The 15,673-nt window shown below is 51.3% G+C and overlaps 1 protein-coding gene across 1 annotated transcript; it reads right to left on the bottom strand.

Moving 5' to 3' along the window:
* Positions 1 to 14,662: 14,662 nt before the first annotated feature.
* On the bottom strand, positions 14,663 to 15,391 carry LOC141041036 (uncharacterized). Its single transcript, XM_073507146.1, has 2 exons — positions 15,062 to 15,391; positions 14,663 to 14,965 (listed from the first exon to the last, which is right to left on the bottom strand). The coding sequence occupies exons 1-2, from the start codon at positions 15,389 to 15,391 to the stop codon at positions 14,663 to 14,665; spliced, it is 633 nt and encodes a 210-aa protein (XP_073363247.1).
* Positions 15,392 to 15,673: the final 282 nt, after the last annotated feature.

Here is a 15,673-nt window from a genome sequence, read left to right as displayed (position 1 = left end):
AGGTCGGACTATAAATGGCCCAGCTCCTGTATGGGCCATTAACAAGCCGAAATTATGTTAGGCGCTATTAAGCCCAAATATATAGCAGGCTATTAACAGGCTCGAATTGACGATGGGCTCCAATGGTGTAAAATAGTTAACGGGCCGTTAACGGGCCGAATTGGCACAACTCATATGGGTCGTGGCCCTAAATGTGCCACACACAAGTAGGCCCAAAATGGGCCGGCCTGCTAATTTTGAATGGGTCAGCCTTTTTCACCTAAATGGGCCAATGTTGGGTCATGCCACGTGTCGACGTATCATATGCGCCTCTCGTCCATTGAATGGATGATATCTATCCCAACACTAAGCTGACACGTGGTTCCTCTGGTCATTGAGAATTTTACACGTGGAAAATGCCCATTGATCCCGGCTGTTAACGGGTTATCGTATCCAAACCGGAACCCGATAGATTAACGACGACCTGTTATGGTGGATGCCATGTGTCGGTTACCCTTCACGAAAACACTTCCATCACGCGCCATTTATCGCATGGAAGTGGACACTTCCATGATGATAATTTTGGTATTGCCATGGTACATTCACTAGTACAACGAGCTGCTATACGAACGGTTTTTAACCCCATTCTGTGATGAAGTTTTAAACCGTCGCCTAGTGAGTGCGGGCGATAGGGGGGTCCTTCCCATCCCGATAGCCGGCTGGTGAAGTTGCGGACGAAGACTTCAGTGAAATCTACCCAGCTGTCGATGCTGCGGGGCTTCAGGCTGTTCAGCCATGTCCGGGCCGTGCCCTGGAGCATGTGCAGAACGTACTTTACGGCAAAGCGCTTTTTGCCGTTCGCTATGCTGACGGCCGTGGAGTAGTCGACCAGCCAGTCCTCCGGCTTCACAGAGCTGTTGTACTTGGGCGTATCTCGTGGAAGCGTGAACCCTTTAGGGAAGGGCTCATCGCGGATGCGGGGGCCGAAACAAGGCGGGCCCAGCGCATCTTCCTCTTCTAGCGCCAGGGATTGATTGAGACGGTCGATCCGGGGGCGAGCGTCGTTCTCTCTGATTCCCTCTCGGTGGCCAGCCGGTCACCGAGAGTTGGGTGGTCAACAGGCGGTGGGGAAGCGCGCCCTTTCCCTGTGAGGAGGAGGAGGAGGCGGACAACCGCCCCGTCGTTCCACTGCTCGAGGGCGACCATCTTGGTCGCGCTCGATGGTGACACGCGTTCGGCTGCGGCTAGCAGCCGGCTCTTTGTCTCGTCTGTCGTGGACGCCACCAGTTGGCGTCCGGGAGGTCGCGCCTTGATCTCGGCGAGGAGGCGGGTCGTCATTCCACCGGTCGAGTTCTTCGGCATGGCAGCCGGCTTCTTGCTGTGCGGCAGGCGCGTCAATGAGCCGCTGGACGTGCTCCGTCATGTAGCGACGCTCGTCGCCCTCGAGGTTGTCCAGTTCGCCTGCTGCCGCCTGGGCAGCTCGTATGTTTTCCATGGGTGTGGCATAGACAGGGCGGTCTGCCTCGAACATGCTGGCGACGGCTGCGCCATGCTGCCGGACCATGCCAATGCGGCTGGGCCCGCCAGGGGCCGGCGTGCCGCCAACAGCGCGGTCCATCTCGCGCTGGTAGGCTTCCGAGAGGTGTCTCATGCTGGCCAAATTCTTGGCGCTTTCGATGAGCGAGACACGGCGAGCTTCTAGCGTCTCGGCGTCGGCATCTTCTGCGATGGGTGCAGACAGGTCTCGTAGCGCCACTTCGAGCGGGTCTTGGGTGCCACCCACCAGATGCTCCATCGTGGCTGATGACGAGCACCTCCGTGACGGTGCTTCCGCCGCTGTCGGCGCGAGGGAGAGGTTCATCGATGACCACCACGTTGGTGGGAAGGCGTCAAGGAACGCGGTGTGGGAGTCGACAAGCATCGGGTCGATGGAGCCGATCGACTCCAGGTCAGAGGCGGGCTCGTTGGCGATGTCGAGCTTGCCAAGGAGATCGATGAGGCAGCTCTCGGAGCTGGCTGCGCCCACGCCTGGTGCGGGCTCGTCGGAGAGGCAGATCTCGCCAACAAGGTCAGCGAGGCCAGCCGCTGCGCAGGCAAGCTCTGCGCCACGCAATGCGTCGGTGCTAACGCCATCGGGCATGCCGGGCTGGCTGCGCTCGCTGGGGAGGAAGTGGGTTCCCGTCCAGAACAGATCTCCGGACGATGGTGCACCTAGCCCCACGGTGGGCGCCAAATGTCGGGGGTGTCGTGCGACATATGCCAAAGGATGGCTTATCATGGAGGGGGTTAATAATACGTCACCGGTGCCAGGAAACGGGATGAGGCATAGACATGCACGCTGGCGAATCTTACCCAGGTTCGAGGCTCTCCTAGGAGATAACACCCCTACTCCTGCTCTGTGGGGTCTCCGCATGATCACTCAAGCAACAATGGTGGCTACAAGCTTGCTCCTTGAGCTGTTTCTCTAGAGGGGGAAGAAGAACAAGTCTAGCCCTAGCTTTCCTCTCTCTATATGGGTTAGTGGATGAACAAGAGTCTGAACCCTTTGCATGGGTGCCCTGGGGGTTTATATAGGCCTAACCCCAAGGGTACAAAGGTAATCTGGCCAGTGTAGGCCCTGGCTGTCAGTGTCTACGGTCACCGGCTTCTCCGCCGGCCGCTCGGGCCCGCCGCCTGGTGGGCCCCGCTGGTTGTCTCGTACTTGGCCGACAGGCCGCTCCCGCCGCTTGCGGGTCTGGCCGGCTGCCCAGCACTGTAGCGATGCTGGTAATGATTCATGCTGTGTTGGGAGAGGCGTGGCTACAGTACCGCTGCCTGGCGGGCGATCACTGTAGCCATTCCCCATCTCTTCTGATTAATGGCTCATGGACTCCAAGGAGAGGAAGAGCTGCCTGGTCAGGGGCCGGCCTCCCTACGAGCCGACTGGTCTGGGCTCGCCGCCTTCTAGCTCCTTGAGGACAGGTAGGGCCCGCCGCCTGCGGGCCGTACCGACATCCCGTCGTGGGAGCATGGGTCCCTCTAACAGGGGTGATGTGGTAAGCGATGTGGCAACAGTGTCGCACCGGGCGGGATATCTCCATCTGGTACGGCGCAGTGTGGCCACGCTCGACCCTAGATTTGGAGGTGGCAGGGCATGCCGTAGCCACGCCCTGTCTCCTCGCATTTATGTGAATGCAAACTTTGAGGACGCCTAGGACCGCCTGCTAGGAGCCGGCCCTCCTCGTGGCCGCCTGCTGGGCTTTGCCGTCTCCTGGCAGCTGGCCGCTTGGACCAGCCGACCGCGAGGAGGCGGCGCTTGGCTCTTTGAATCCTGAGGGAGCAGCCGGCCCTGATGTCTTGAAGCGCCATGGGGGGCTGATGAGGCTACCCGTGGCTAATTACTCCGACAATGCTACTGTTGTTAATCTCACACCATTTTTCTTGGCTGATTGTGTGTGCAGTAGAGATTCATCGCACACGTAGTGGATCCTAATCTCCACAATTATCGCAGACGTTTTGCTTTCGAAAACCGTGTGCAGTGTACTAGCTTGCAGAACCTTATTTATCCCTAATTTAATCCCTACATTTAAAAATCACAGATTTTGTATTTGAAAGTAGGCAATCACTTATTTCATATCAAACAATGTTTATTACAAATATAGGTTCAAGCATGAATGCATAACTCGATGCACAGGTGTCGGATTACGGGTTCCGGCAAAACCCTTGAGGTTCGAACTCTGGGGTGCGCACGAAGATCTCTCTCCCCTAGCTCACACTCTTGTCACGATCTCAAGGCCTAGCCCGCCGAACCCGAGGAACAAGGGACACGAGAGTTTATACTTGTTTGGGCCACCGATGTGGTGTAATACCCTACTCCAGTGTCGTGTGGTGGATTGCCTTGTAGATTGGGGATGAACAAGTACAAGGGAAGAACAGCCTCCTGAGGAGAGGTGTTCTTGAGCTCGGTGAGCTTGTGCATGTGAGGATGGAATGGATCCGATCCAAGATCAGTTGCCTCCTATGGTGGTGGCTAGTCCTATATATAGAGGCCCTGGTCCTCTTCCCAAATGTTTAGGTGGGAAGGGATCCCACAACGGCCAATTTGAAGGGGGACAACTAGTGCAAGATATCCTGACAAAAGGTGGTCTTCGCCTGCCAAAGGCTCTGGTGGTTATGCCTTCGTGGGCTCCATGATGACCTCCGTCCTGCCGTCCTGCTAGTCTTGGTCTTGTTGCACCGATATGGAAACCTTTGCCTGATGCCTCGGGACTCCTCGCCTGCACCTGCCCCTTTAGCACAAAAGAGGCAACCGGTGCTCTGCTCCCGCCGGCGCCCGCCTGGTGCCTGCCTGGCCTTGGTCATCATGGCTCACGTCACAGAAACCTCACGAGGTGCCCCTCGCCTTGATCTCTCTGTTCCTCGCGAGCCAGCCTAGTGAGGCTGCCCCTGAGGAGGTCTTGTGTCGTCTGCCTCGCGAGGGTCTTTTGATGATGAAGATGGGCCGTACCAGGCCGCTAGTGGAGCCACGCCATGGGCCACAGGCAGGCAAGTCTGGGGACCCCCGTTCCCAGAACGCCGAAAGTAGCCCTCGGGCCCGAGGCGCGCTCGGACTTGGCTTCGAGGCGAAGCCAAGGGGCAAGTGTGGAGCGCCACGGGCCCCAACCGCCTGCGGCCTTGATTGATGCGTGGCGATTGACGGGACATGAGCTTCTCCGCTTCCCCACGCTGCCTCGGCAACTGCCCGACATAACGAGTCCCTGGTGCATTTAGAAAAGCCATCATTACCTGTGATCATGGGGGTCGTCGATTGGCCTCCTCCTGCTATAAATGAGGAGGGGGGCGGAGCCCCCACTGCCCATCTCTTCCTCCATTCCTCTTGCTTCTTCTTCCTTGCTTCACTGCCTCGCCTCGTCACCCATGGCGCCGACGAAGAGGTTCTTGGCCACGGAGAAGGGGAAGGCTCGCCAAGAGGGGCCCGGTTCTCCCCTGCCCAAGAGGGGGCGCGGTCGCCCTCACAAGCACGCCGTGACCCCCGATGTGGTTCCTCGTGGGCGAGGACGAGTCTCTTCGGGGTCCGGTGCCGCACCGGGCAGCCGAGGCGGCGTTTCTCTGCCTGGTGGAAGCCGTCTGAGGCGTGGCAGTCCCGTCGACGAGGGGAGGTGTGCCATGGTCGCCAAGCCTCCCCGGCTGATACGTCTCCAACGTATCTATAATTTTTTATTGCTCCATGCTATCATATATTCTGTTTTGGATGTTTAATGGGCTTTATTATACACTTTTATATTATTTTTGGGACTAACCAATTAACCCAAGGCCCAGTGCAAATTGCTGTTTTTTTGCCTATTTCAGTGTTTCGCAAAAAAGGAATGTCAAACGGAGTCCAAACGGAATGAAACCTTCGGAAGCGTGATTTTTGGAACAAACGTGATCCAGAGGACTCGGAGTGGACGTCAAGAAATCAACGAGGAGGCCACAAGGTAGGGAGGCGCGCCTGCCCCCTGGGCGCGCCCCCACCCTCGTGAGCCCCTCGTGGCTCCACCGACCTACTTCTTCCTCCTGTATATACCTACGTACCCCGAAACCATCGAGGAGCACCACGAAACCCTATTTCCACCGCCGCAACCTTCTGTACCCGTGAGATCCCATCTTGGGGCCTTTTTCGGCGCTCCGCCGGAGGGTGCATCGATCACTGAGGGCTTCTACATCAACACCATAGCCTCTCCGATGTTGTGTGAGTAGTTTACCTCAGACCTTCGGGTCCATAGTTATTAGCTAGATGGCTTCTTCTCTCTCTTTGGATCTCAATACAAAGTTCTCCTCGATCTTCTTGGAGATCTATTCGATGTGACTCTTTTTGCGGTGTGTTTGTCGAGATCCGATGAATTGTGGGTTTATGATCAAGATTATCTATGAACAATATTTGAATCTTCTCTGAATTCTTTTATGTATGATTGGTTATCTTTTTAAGTCTCTTCGAATTATCAGTTTGGTTTGGCCTAGTAGTTTAGCTTTGGGTTCAATCTTGCGTTGCTCGATCCCAGTGACAGAAAGGGAAATGACAGGTACTGTATTGTTGCCATCAAGGATAAAAAGATGGGGTTTATATCATATTGCTTGAGTTTATCCCTCTACATCATGTCATCTTGCTTAATGCGTTACTCTGTTCTTATGAACTTAATACTCTAGATGCATGCTGGATAGCGGTCGATGTGTGGAGTAATAGTAGTAGATGCAGGCAGGAGTCAGTCTACTTATTGCGGACGTGATGCCTATATACATGATCATGCCTAGATATTCTCATAACTATGTTCAATTCTGTCAGTTGCTCGACAGTAATTTGTTCACCCACCGTAATACTTATGCTATCTTGAGAGAAGCCACTAGTGAAACCTATGGCCCCCGGGTCTATTTTCCATCATATTAATGTCCCGTCAACTAGCTATTTCTGTCGCTGTTTATTTTATTTCGCAATCTTTACTTTCACTCTTTATCATAAAAATACCAAAAATATTATCTTATCATCTCTATCAGATCTCAGTTTTGCAAGTGGCCGTGAAGGGATTCACAACCCCTTTATCGCGTTGGTTGCAAGGTTCTTATTTGTTTGTGTAGGTACGAGGGACTTGCGTGTGGCCTCCTACTGGATTGATACCTTGGTTCTCAAAAACTGAGGGAAATACTTACGCTACTTTGCTACATCACCCTTTCCTCTTCAAGGGAAAACCAACGCATGCTCAAGAGGTAGCAAGAAGGATTTCTGGCGCCGTTGTCGGGGAGTCTACGCACAAGTCAAGACATACCAAGTACCCATCACAAACTCTTATCCCTCGCATTACATTATTTGCCATTTGCCTCTCGTTTTCCTCTCCCCCACTTCACCCTTGCCATTTTATTCGCCCTCTTTTACCGTTCGCTTTTTCTTTCGCTTGCTTCTTGTGTCCCGTGTGCCATCATGGCTAGTCCTTTATCTACTCCTTTGTCTCCTGAGTTTGAAGTTCTCCACTTCAAACAAAGACAAGGAGAAACCTTGATAGATGCTTGGTATAGGATAATGGAATCTTATCGTAATTGCACCTTAGAGGTGAGTTTTAGAATTTTGCTTCGCAATTTTTACATTGCTCTAAATATGTCCCATAGACAACTCTTGGATTGCGTTGCCAAAGGAAATTTTATTGAAATTGATCCCAGTATTGCGCATGAAATCATAGAGGGGGTAGTGGGTACACTACCTCAACAAAATGGGCCACAACATACCCAGGAAGAGACACAAGTTTTTGAAAAGATTTGCGAAGTAACTAAGATATTACAAAAGTCTCTTGAACCTCTCAAGAGTGTTAGGGGAAATCTTCACCGCATGAATATGTTGATTACTCTTTGCAATAAGCGGTTGGATTCTTTAGATCTAAAAATTTCTGAATATGATGGGAAACATAAAGAACCTCCCGGATTCGAGCATGATTCCGCTGAAAAATTAAAATCCAAAGATGATAATACCTCGATCTATCCTTGCCTTTATGCGTAGCTAGGGGCGTTAAACGATAGTGCTTGTTGGGAGGCAACCCAATTTTATTTTAATACCTCGCTTTTTGTTCCTGTTTAGCAATAAATATTTGATCTAGCCTCTGTTTAGATTTGTTTTGTGTTTTAATTAGTGTTTGTGCCAAGTAAAATCTATAGGATCTTCTTGGATAGTAGTTATTTGATCTTGCTGAAAAAGTCAGAAACTTTCTGCTCACGAAAACAATTGTTAAAAATCACCCGAACGCGATAAAATACTGATTCCAATTGAAGTAGATCAATAAAAAAATTATCTAGGTCGTCATAGTTTGGTCGATTTTTCTGAGTTACAGAAGTTTGCGTTAGATACAGATTACTACAGACTGTTCTGTTTTTGACAGATTCTGTTTTTTTTGTGTTGTTTGCTTATTTCGATGAATCTATGGCTAGTAATGGAGTTTATGAACCATAGAGAAGTTGGAATACAGTAGGTTTAACACCAATACAAATAAAGAATGAGTTCATTACAGTACCTTAAAGTGGTGTTTTGTTTTCTTTCGCTAACGGAGCTCATGAGATTTTCTGTTGAGTTTTGTGTTGTGAAGTTTTCAAGTTTTGGGTAAAGATTTGATGGATTATGGAACAAGGAGTGGCAAGAGCCTAAGCTTGGGGATGCCCAAGGCACCCCAGGGTAAAATCCATGGACAACCAAAAAGCCTAATCTTGGGGATGCCCCGGAAGGCATCCCCTCTTTCGTCTTCGTCCATCAGTAACTTTACTTGGAGCTATATTTTTATTCACCACATGATATGTGTTTTGCTTGGAGCGTCTTGTATGATTTGAGTCTTTGCTTTTTAGTTCACCACAATCATCTTTGCTGTACACACTTTTGGAGAGACACGCATTAATCGGAATTTATTAGAATACTCTATGTGCTTCACTTATATCTTTTGAGCTAAACAATTTTGCTCTAGTGCTTCACTTATATCTTTTAGACCATGGCGGTGGTTCTATTTTATAGAAATAATTGATCTCTCATGCTTCACTTATATTATTTTTAGAGTCCTTTAGAACAGCATGGTAATTTGCTTTGGCTATAAAATTAGTCCTAATAAGATAGGCATCCAAGTTGGATATAATAAAAACTTCCATATAAGTGATTTGAATGCTATGAGAAGTTTGATACTTGATGATTGTTTTGAGATATGGAGATACTGATATTAAAGTTGTGCCAGTTGAGTAGTTGTGAATTTGATAAATACTTGTGTTGAAGTTTGCAAGTCCCGTAGCATGCACGTATGGTAAACGTTGTGTGACAATTTGAAACATGAGGTGTTCTTTGATTGTCATCCTTATGAGTGGCGGTCGGGGACGAGCGATGGTCTTTTCCTACCAATCTATCCCCCTAGGAGCATGCGCGTAGTGCTTGGTTTTTGATGACTTGTAGATTTTTGCAATAAGTATGTGAGTTCTTTATGACTAATGTTGAGTCCATGGATTATACGCACTCTCAACCTTCCATCATTGCTAGCCTCTTTGGTACCGTGCATTGCCCTTTCTCACCTTGAGAGTCGGTGCAAACTTCGCCGGTGCATCCAAACTCCATGATATGATACGCTCTATCACACATAAACCTCCTTATATCTTCCTGAAAACAGCCACCATACCTACCTATTATGGCATTTCCATAGCCATTCCGAGATATATTGCCATGCAATTTTCCACCGTTCCATTTATTATGACAGGCTTCATCATTGTCATATTGCCTTGCATGATCATGTAGTTGACATCGTATTTGTGGCAAAGCCACCATGCATATTATTTCATACATGTCACTCTTGATTCATTGTCCATCCCGGTACTCCGCTGGAGGCATTCATATAGAGTCATATTTTGTTCTAGTATCGAGTTGTAATCATTGAGTTGTAAATAAATAGAAGTGTGATGATCGTCATTAATAGAGCATTGTCGCAAATAAAAAAAGAGAAAGGCCAAATAAAAAAAGAAGGCCCAAAAAAAGAGAAATAAAAAGGGACAATGCTACTATCCTTTTTCCACACTTGTGCTTCAAAGTAGCACCATGATCTTTATAATAGATACTCTCTTGTTTTGTCACTTTCATATACTAGTGGGAATTTTTCGTTATAGAACTTGGCTTGTATATTCCAACAATGGGCTTCCTCAAATGCCCTAGGTCTCCGTGAGCAAGCAAGTTGGATACACACCCACTAAGTTTCTTTTGTTGAGCTTTCATACATTTATAGCTCTAGTGCACCCATTGCATGGCAATCCCTACTCCTTGCATTGACATCAATTGATGGGCATCTCCCAAGCCCGTTGATAAGCCGCGTCAATGTGAGACTTTCTCCTTTTTTGTCTTCTCCACACAACCCCCATCATCATATTCTATTCCATCCATAGTGCTATATCCATGGCTCACGCTCATGTATTGCGTGAAAGTTGAAAAAAGTTTGAGATTACTAAAGTATGAAACAATTGCTTGGCTTGTCATCGGGGTTGTGCAAGATGAGAGCATGTTGTGTGACGAAAATGAAGCATGGCCAAACTATATGATTTTGTAGGGATGAGCTTTCTTTGGCTATGTTATTTTGAGAAGACATAATTGCTTGGTTAGTATGCTTGAGGTATTATTATTTTCATGTCAATATTCAACTTTTATCTTGAATCTTTCGGATCTGAACATTCATGACACAATAAAGAAAATTACATTGAAGAATATTCTAGGTAGCATTCCACATCAAAATTTTTGTTTTTATCATTTACCTACTCGAGGACGAGTGGGAATTAAGCTTGGGGATGCTTGATACGTCTCCAACATATCTATAATTTTTGATTGCTCCATGCTATTATATATTCTATTTTGGATGTTTAATGGGCTTTATTATACACTTTTATATTATTTTTGGGACTAACCTATTAACCCAAGGCCTAGTGCAAATTGCTGTTTTGCCTATTTCAGTGTTTCGCAGAAAAGGAATATCAAACGGAGTCCAAACGGAATGAAATCTTCGGGAGCGTGATTTTTGGAACAAGCGTGATCCAGAGGACTTGGAGTGGACGTCAAGAAATCAACGAGGAGGCCACAAGGCAGGGAGGCGCGCCTGCCCCCTGGGCGCGCCCCCACCCTCGTGAGCCCCTCGTGGCTCCACCGACCTACTTCTTCCTCCTGTATATACCTACGTACCCCGAAACCATCGAGGAGCACCACAAAACCCTATTTCCACCGCCGCAACCTTCTGTACCCATGAGATCCCATCTTGGGGCCTTTTTCGGCGCTCCGCCGGAGGGTGCATCGATCACGGAGGGCTTCTACATCAACACCATAGCCTCTCCGATGATGTGTGAGTAGTGTACCTCAGACCTTCGGGTCCATAGTTATTAGCTAGATGGCTTCTTCTCTCTCTTTGGATCTCAATACAAAGTTCTCCTCTATCTTCTTGGAGATCTATTCGATGTAACTCTTTTTGCGGTGTGTTTGTCGAGATCCGATGAATTGTTGGTTTATGATCAAGATTATCTATGAACAATATTTGAATCTTCTCTGAATTCTTTTATGTATGATTGGTTATCTTTGCAAGTCTCTTCGAGTTATCAGTTTGGTTTGGCCAACTAGATTGATCTTTCTTGCAATGGGAGAAGTGCTTAGCTTTGGGTTCAATCTTGTGTTGCTCGATCCCAGTGACAGAAAGGGAAACGACACGTATTGTATTGTTGCCATCGAGGATAAAGAGATGGGGTTTATATCATATTGCTTGAGTTTATCCCTCTACATCATGTCATCTTGCTTAATGCGTTACTCTGTTCTTATGAACTTAATACTCTAGATGCATGTTGGATAGCGGTCGATGTGTAGAGTAATAGTAGTAGATGCAGGCAGGAGTCGGTCTACTTGTTGCGGACGTGATGCCTATACACATGATCATGCCTAGATATTCTCATAACTATGCTCAATTCTATCAATTACTCGACAGTAATTTGTTCACCCACCGTAATACTTATGCTATCTTGAGAGAAGCCACTAGTGAAACCTATGGCCCCCGGGTCTATTTTCCATCATATTAATCTCCCGTCAACAAGCTATTTCTGTCGCCGTTTATTTTTTTTTGCAATCTTTACTTTCACTCTTTATCATAAAAATACCAAAAATATTATCTTATCATCTCTATCAGATCTCACTTTTGCAAGTGGCCGTGAAGGGATTGACAACCCCTTTATCGTGTTGGTTGAAAGGTTCTTATTTGTTTGTGTAGGTACGAGGGACTTGCGTGTGGCCTCCTACTGGATTGATACCTTGGTTCTCAAAAACTGAGGGAAATACTTACGCTACTTTGCTGCATCACCCTTTCCTCTTCAAGGGAAAACCAACGCATGCTCAAGAGGTAGCACCGGCCATGCTTCCACTCGGCGGAGATGCTGCCAGAGATCGTTGTGTGGTCGGAGAACCTGACCGGCACCTGGCTCCAGCTTCCGCGCTCCCTTGCCGGTGAGCTGGCGGCCACGGGTCTCGGCGGCCTATGGCTACAGGCGGACGGCAGCAGCAGCAAGGCCTCGTGGGTCACGGTGGAGATCTCCCTCGCGGGCAATGTAGCCCTAGCCCATGGCTGGCAGACATTTGCCCGTGCGCATGGTCTGAGCAGGCGGTGCACCCTCCACTTCAAGTACGACGGTGCCGCGACCCTCTTCGTGAGGGTGTTCAGGGAAGACGGTCACCGTTGGGTGCTGCCCTGAAGATAGCGACAGTGACGAAGTGCTCGGCCTTGGCGACGGCCGTGACGAGGACGAGGGCGAGCTCGCCCTTGGTGTTGGTCGCCTCGTCTGGCAGCGGCGGCTCCTCCTCCGGCGAAAGCTCCAGCAGCGGTGGCTACGACCAACCGCCCCGTCGCCGGGCTCGATTCGAGGATGGTAGCGGGTCGTCCCGTCGTCGCGCCCCGGTGAAGCGCGAGGAGGGCTCCGGCTGAGCTTGGGGAAGCGCTGGGAGCTGATTCTCGGGAGTAGCCGTGGGCGTAGGGGCCGCTTTTGCCTGTTTTTTCTTTCTTTTCTTCCCGCATCACAAGAAACAAGTACGGGGCCCCGAGGGGGCGTATGATGGACCGTGACGCTTTTTCCCCTTATGCTATGTTTATCACTTCCGAGTTGTGTTGTGGTATCAGTGCTTTACGTAGGCATGTAAGGATAACTTAGCTCGATGTGTCTGAAGTAGTTTCCACGTCGTGAGGTGCGCATCTCCCAGCACCTGATGAGACATCCCTCCTGCGGACTTGGGAGGCATTGAGATACTGTAAAAATTCAATAAGAAACCCTTATTCTACCTTGCTTAGGGCCCCAGGCGTGGCCGGTCATGGCCTAGCGCACCACATCGCGGTACCCGTGGGGCACGGACTTAAAAAGGGGTGCGCCGGTCGCGAGATCGAACGAGGGTGCCTCGTGAAGACCAGGGGAAGCGCTTACATGCGCTCCTGTCCAGCCCCCTCGCGAGGCGTGTGAGGGAGAGTGTCGGGCAAAACAGAGAACCGGTGGAAGAAATAGAGAGAAAAGGGAATCGAACCAAGTCATCGAGAAACACCAGAATTCAAATTTCCATTAAAGAGGGGTAAGCCTACTACAGAAAGCAAATGAACAGCCGCGTCCGGCACATAGTCTAGTCTTCTCACCAGCGCGGAGCTAAGGCCTGCCACTAGCACGTGGGAGGGAGCCCCCGAGGCCCAAGGCCGACACTCCAGAGACTCCAGGGCATGTACAGCCCCACTCATTATTACATGAGAGTGTCACGAGCGCAGACCTTCACAGGCACTCGGCTTGCTTCATGGGTAGAACTTCCGGAGGTGCTGGATGTTCCAGGCGTTCTGTATGGGGATCCCGTCCTGCGTCTCCAGGAGCACGGCGCCAGGCCTGGAGACGTGGGCAATCCTAAACGGGCCCTCCCACATGGGTGAGAGCTTATGCAGCCCTTCCCTGGAGAGCACCCGCCTTAGGACGAGATCGCCCACCTCGAGCGTCCTGGAGCGGACGCTGCAGCAGTGATACTGCCGCAGCGCCTACTGGTACCTTGCTGCCCGGAGCGAGGCTTGGCGGCGGCGCTCCTCCCCCAGCACAAGGGCCATCCCCCGCATGCCGTCCTGGTGTGCTTCGTCGAATGCCAGGACCCGCACGGAGCGATGCTTGGCCTCGTGAGGGAGGACTGCTTCAGCTCCGTAGACGAGGAAGAACGGAGTCTCGCCTGTTGGCTTGGTGGCGGTGGTGCCGATGGACCACAACATGGACTGGAGCTCGTTGTGCCAGCCCCTACCGCAAGCCTCGAGCTTCTTCTTGAAGGTCCTGGTCTTGAGGCCCCTCAAGACTTCCGCGTTGGAGCGCTCAGCCTGGCCATTGCTCCTGGGGTGTGCCACTAAGGCGTAGAATATCTGTGTTCCAAGGCTAGCAAAATATGTCTTGAAGAGATTGCTAGTGAACTGCAAGCCGTTGTCAGTGATGATGCGGTCAGGGACCCCAAACTGGCTCACGAGGCCCTTGATGAACTTAACTGCGGACCCGGCTGGGATGGTGCGGACGGCCTCCACCTCTGCCCATTTGGTAAACTTGCCGATGGCGACGTAGAGGTAGCGGTAGCCCCCAGGCGCTTGAGGGAACAGGCCTAGGATATCCAGCCCCCAACCGCGAACGGCCATGACAGCGGGATAGTCTGGAGGCCCTGAGCTGGCTGGTGGATCTGCTGGACATGGAATTTGCAGGCCGCGCATGATTTCACTAGCTCGGCTGCGTCGTTGAGTGCCGTGGGCCAATATAACCCGCTGCGGAACGCCTTGCCAACCAGGGTGCGCGACGACGCGTGATGCCCGCAATCTCCGCCGTGTATGTCAGCTAGCAGCTTGCCCCCTTGCTTCCTGGAGATGCATCGTAAGGAAACATCATTCTGCCATTTTCTGTAGAGCTCACCATCTTGGATGCAGTATGCCGTGGCTTGCCAGGCTACATGCTCTGCATCCTCCTCCTTTTTCGGCAGCATCCCCCGCACCAGGTACGCCTTGAACTCCTCGGTCCAGCACCCCTCCTGAGTCTCGAGCGCCAGGAGCAGACGTGCTCCTGAGGTGGGACCGCATGCAGGGGCTCCCGAGGTCGGTGGCTGGCGGAGTTCCTCTCGAGACGGCGCGGTATCCGTGGTCGCGGGGGCCGCCGAAGGCTTGAAGAGTCACTCCTTGAAGACGCCGGGTTCTTGGGGCTGGCGCCTTGACGCCCTCTTGGCGATCTCATCGGCCTCCTTATTGGTGTCGCGCGGTACATGCTGCAGTTCCAGGCCCAAGAATTGCTTCTCCATCTTGCGCACCTCCGCGAAGTACACCTCCATGTGCCCGTCCCTTGGTTCATACACCTTGTTAGAGAAGTTGACGAGGAGCTGGGAGTCGCCCTTGATAGTGAGACGCTTCACTCCCAAGGCCGCCGTTGCCTTGAGACCGGCGATCAACCCCTCGTACGCCGCAATGTTGTTGGAGACCTTCTCGCCCCGCTAGAAGCAGAGCTGCACAGCGTAGTAGAGCTTGTCTTGGGTGGGCGCGATGAGCACGGCTCCAGCCCCCTCGCCTTGGCATGCGAAGGCGCCGTCGAAGTACATGACCCAACCATCTGGTGCTTCACTTCCCAGCGAGAGGGTTCGGCTTTCGCCGACTTCAGGTTCTGGGGCGACGGTCCATTCGGCCACGAAGTCGGCAAGGGCAGCCCCCTTGATGACCCTGGTTGTGCTGAAATCGAGCTGAAATGCCTGTAGCTCGATGTTCCACTCGGCGACCCTTCCCGCGGCATTAGGGCTCCGGAGCACCCTTTCCAATGGGTAGGTTGAGAGGACCTTGATCGGGTGGCCCTGGAAGTACTGGCGCAACTTGCGTGAGGCCACCAGGAGTGCGAACAGAAGCTTCTGCGGCATGGGGTACCGTGCCCTCGCGTCCCGCAGCATCGTGCTGACGAAGTACACTGGGTGCTTGACGAGGGTGGGAGCGTGATGGAGCCTGCGGCTGCCGGAGGTTGGGGCGTCTCCTAAGGTGATGGGACCTCAGGACCCTGGTCATCCATTGGGGCCTCTACAGGCCCGAGAACGCCGTCTTGCTGGGCCCGATCATTTGCCGTCCGTGTTGCAGCCATCGCGGTATCGTCTTGGTGCCGCGCCGCCCCGGTTGAAGGTGTGGCATGGCGCGGCGGACTCTTGGTC

This window comes from Aegilops tauschii, chromosome 2 (genome assembly GCF_002575655.3).
Source record: "Aegilops tauschii subsp. strangulata cultivar AL8/78 chromosome 2, Aet v6.0, whole genome shotgun sequence".
Lineage (NCBI taxonomy): Eukaryota > Viridiplantae > Streptophyta > Magnoliopsida > Poales > Poaceae > Aegilops > Aegilops tauschii.
The sequence above is the reverse complement of the archived record's forward strand: the minus strand, read 5'-3'. Positions and strand labels throughout refer to the sequence as shown.

Bases quoted from the DNA above. Each gene is read 5' to 3' on its own strand.
- LOC141041036 (XM_073507146.1), bottom strand. From the start codon at position 15,391: ATGCCGCAGAAGCTTCTGTTCGCACTCCTGGTGGCCTCACGCAAGTTG. The intron at 14,966-15,061 runs GCATGCCAAGGC...CGGGGCGAGAAG, and splicing joins TGTACTTCGACGGCGCCTTC to GTCTCCAACAACATTGCGGC.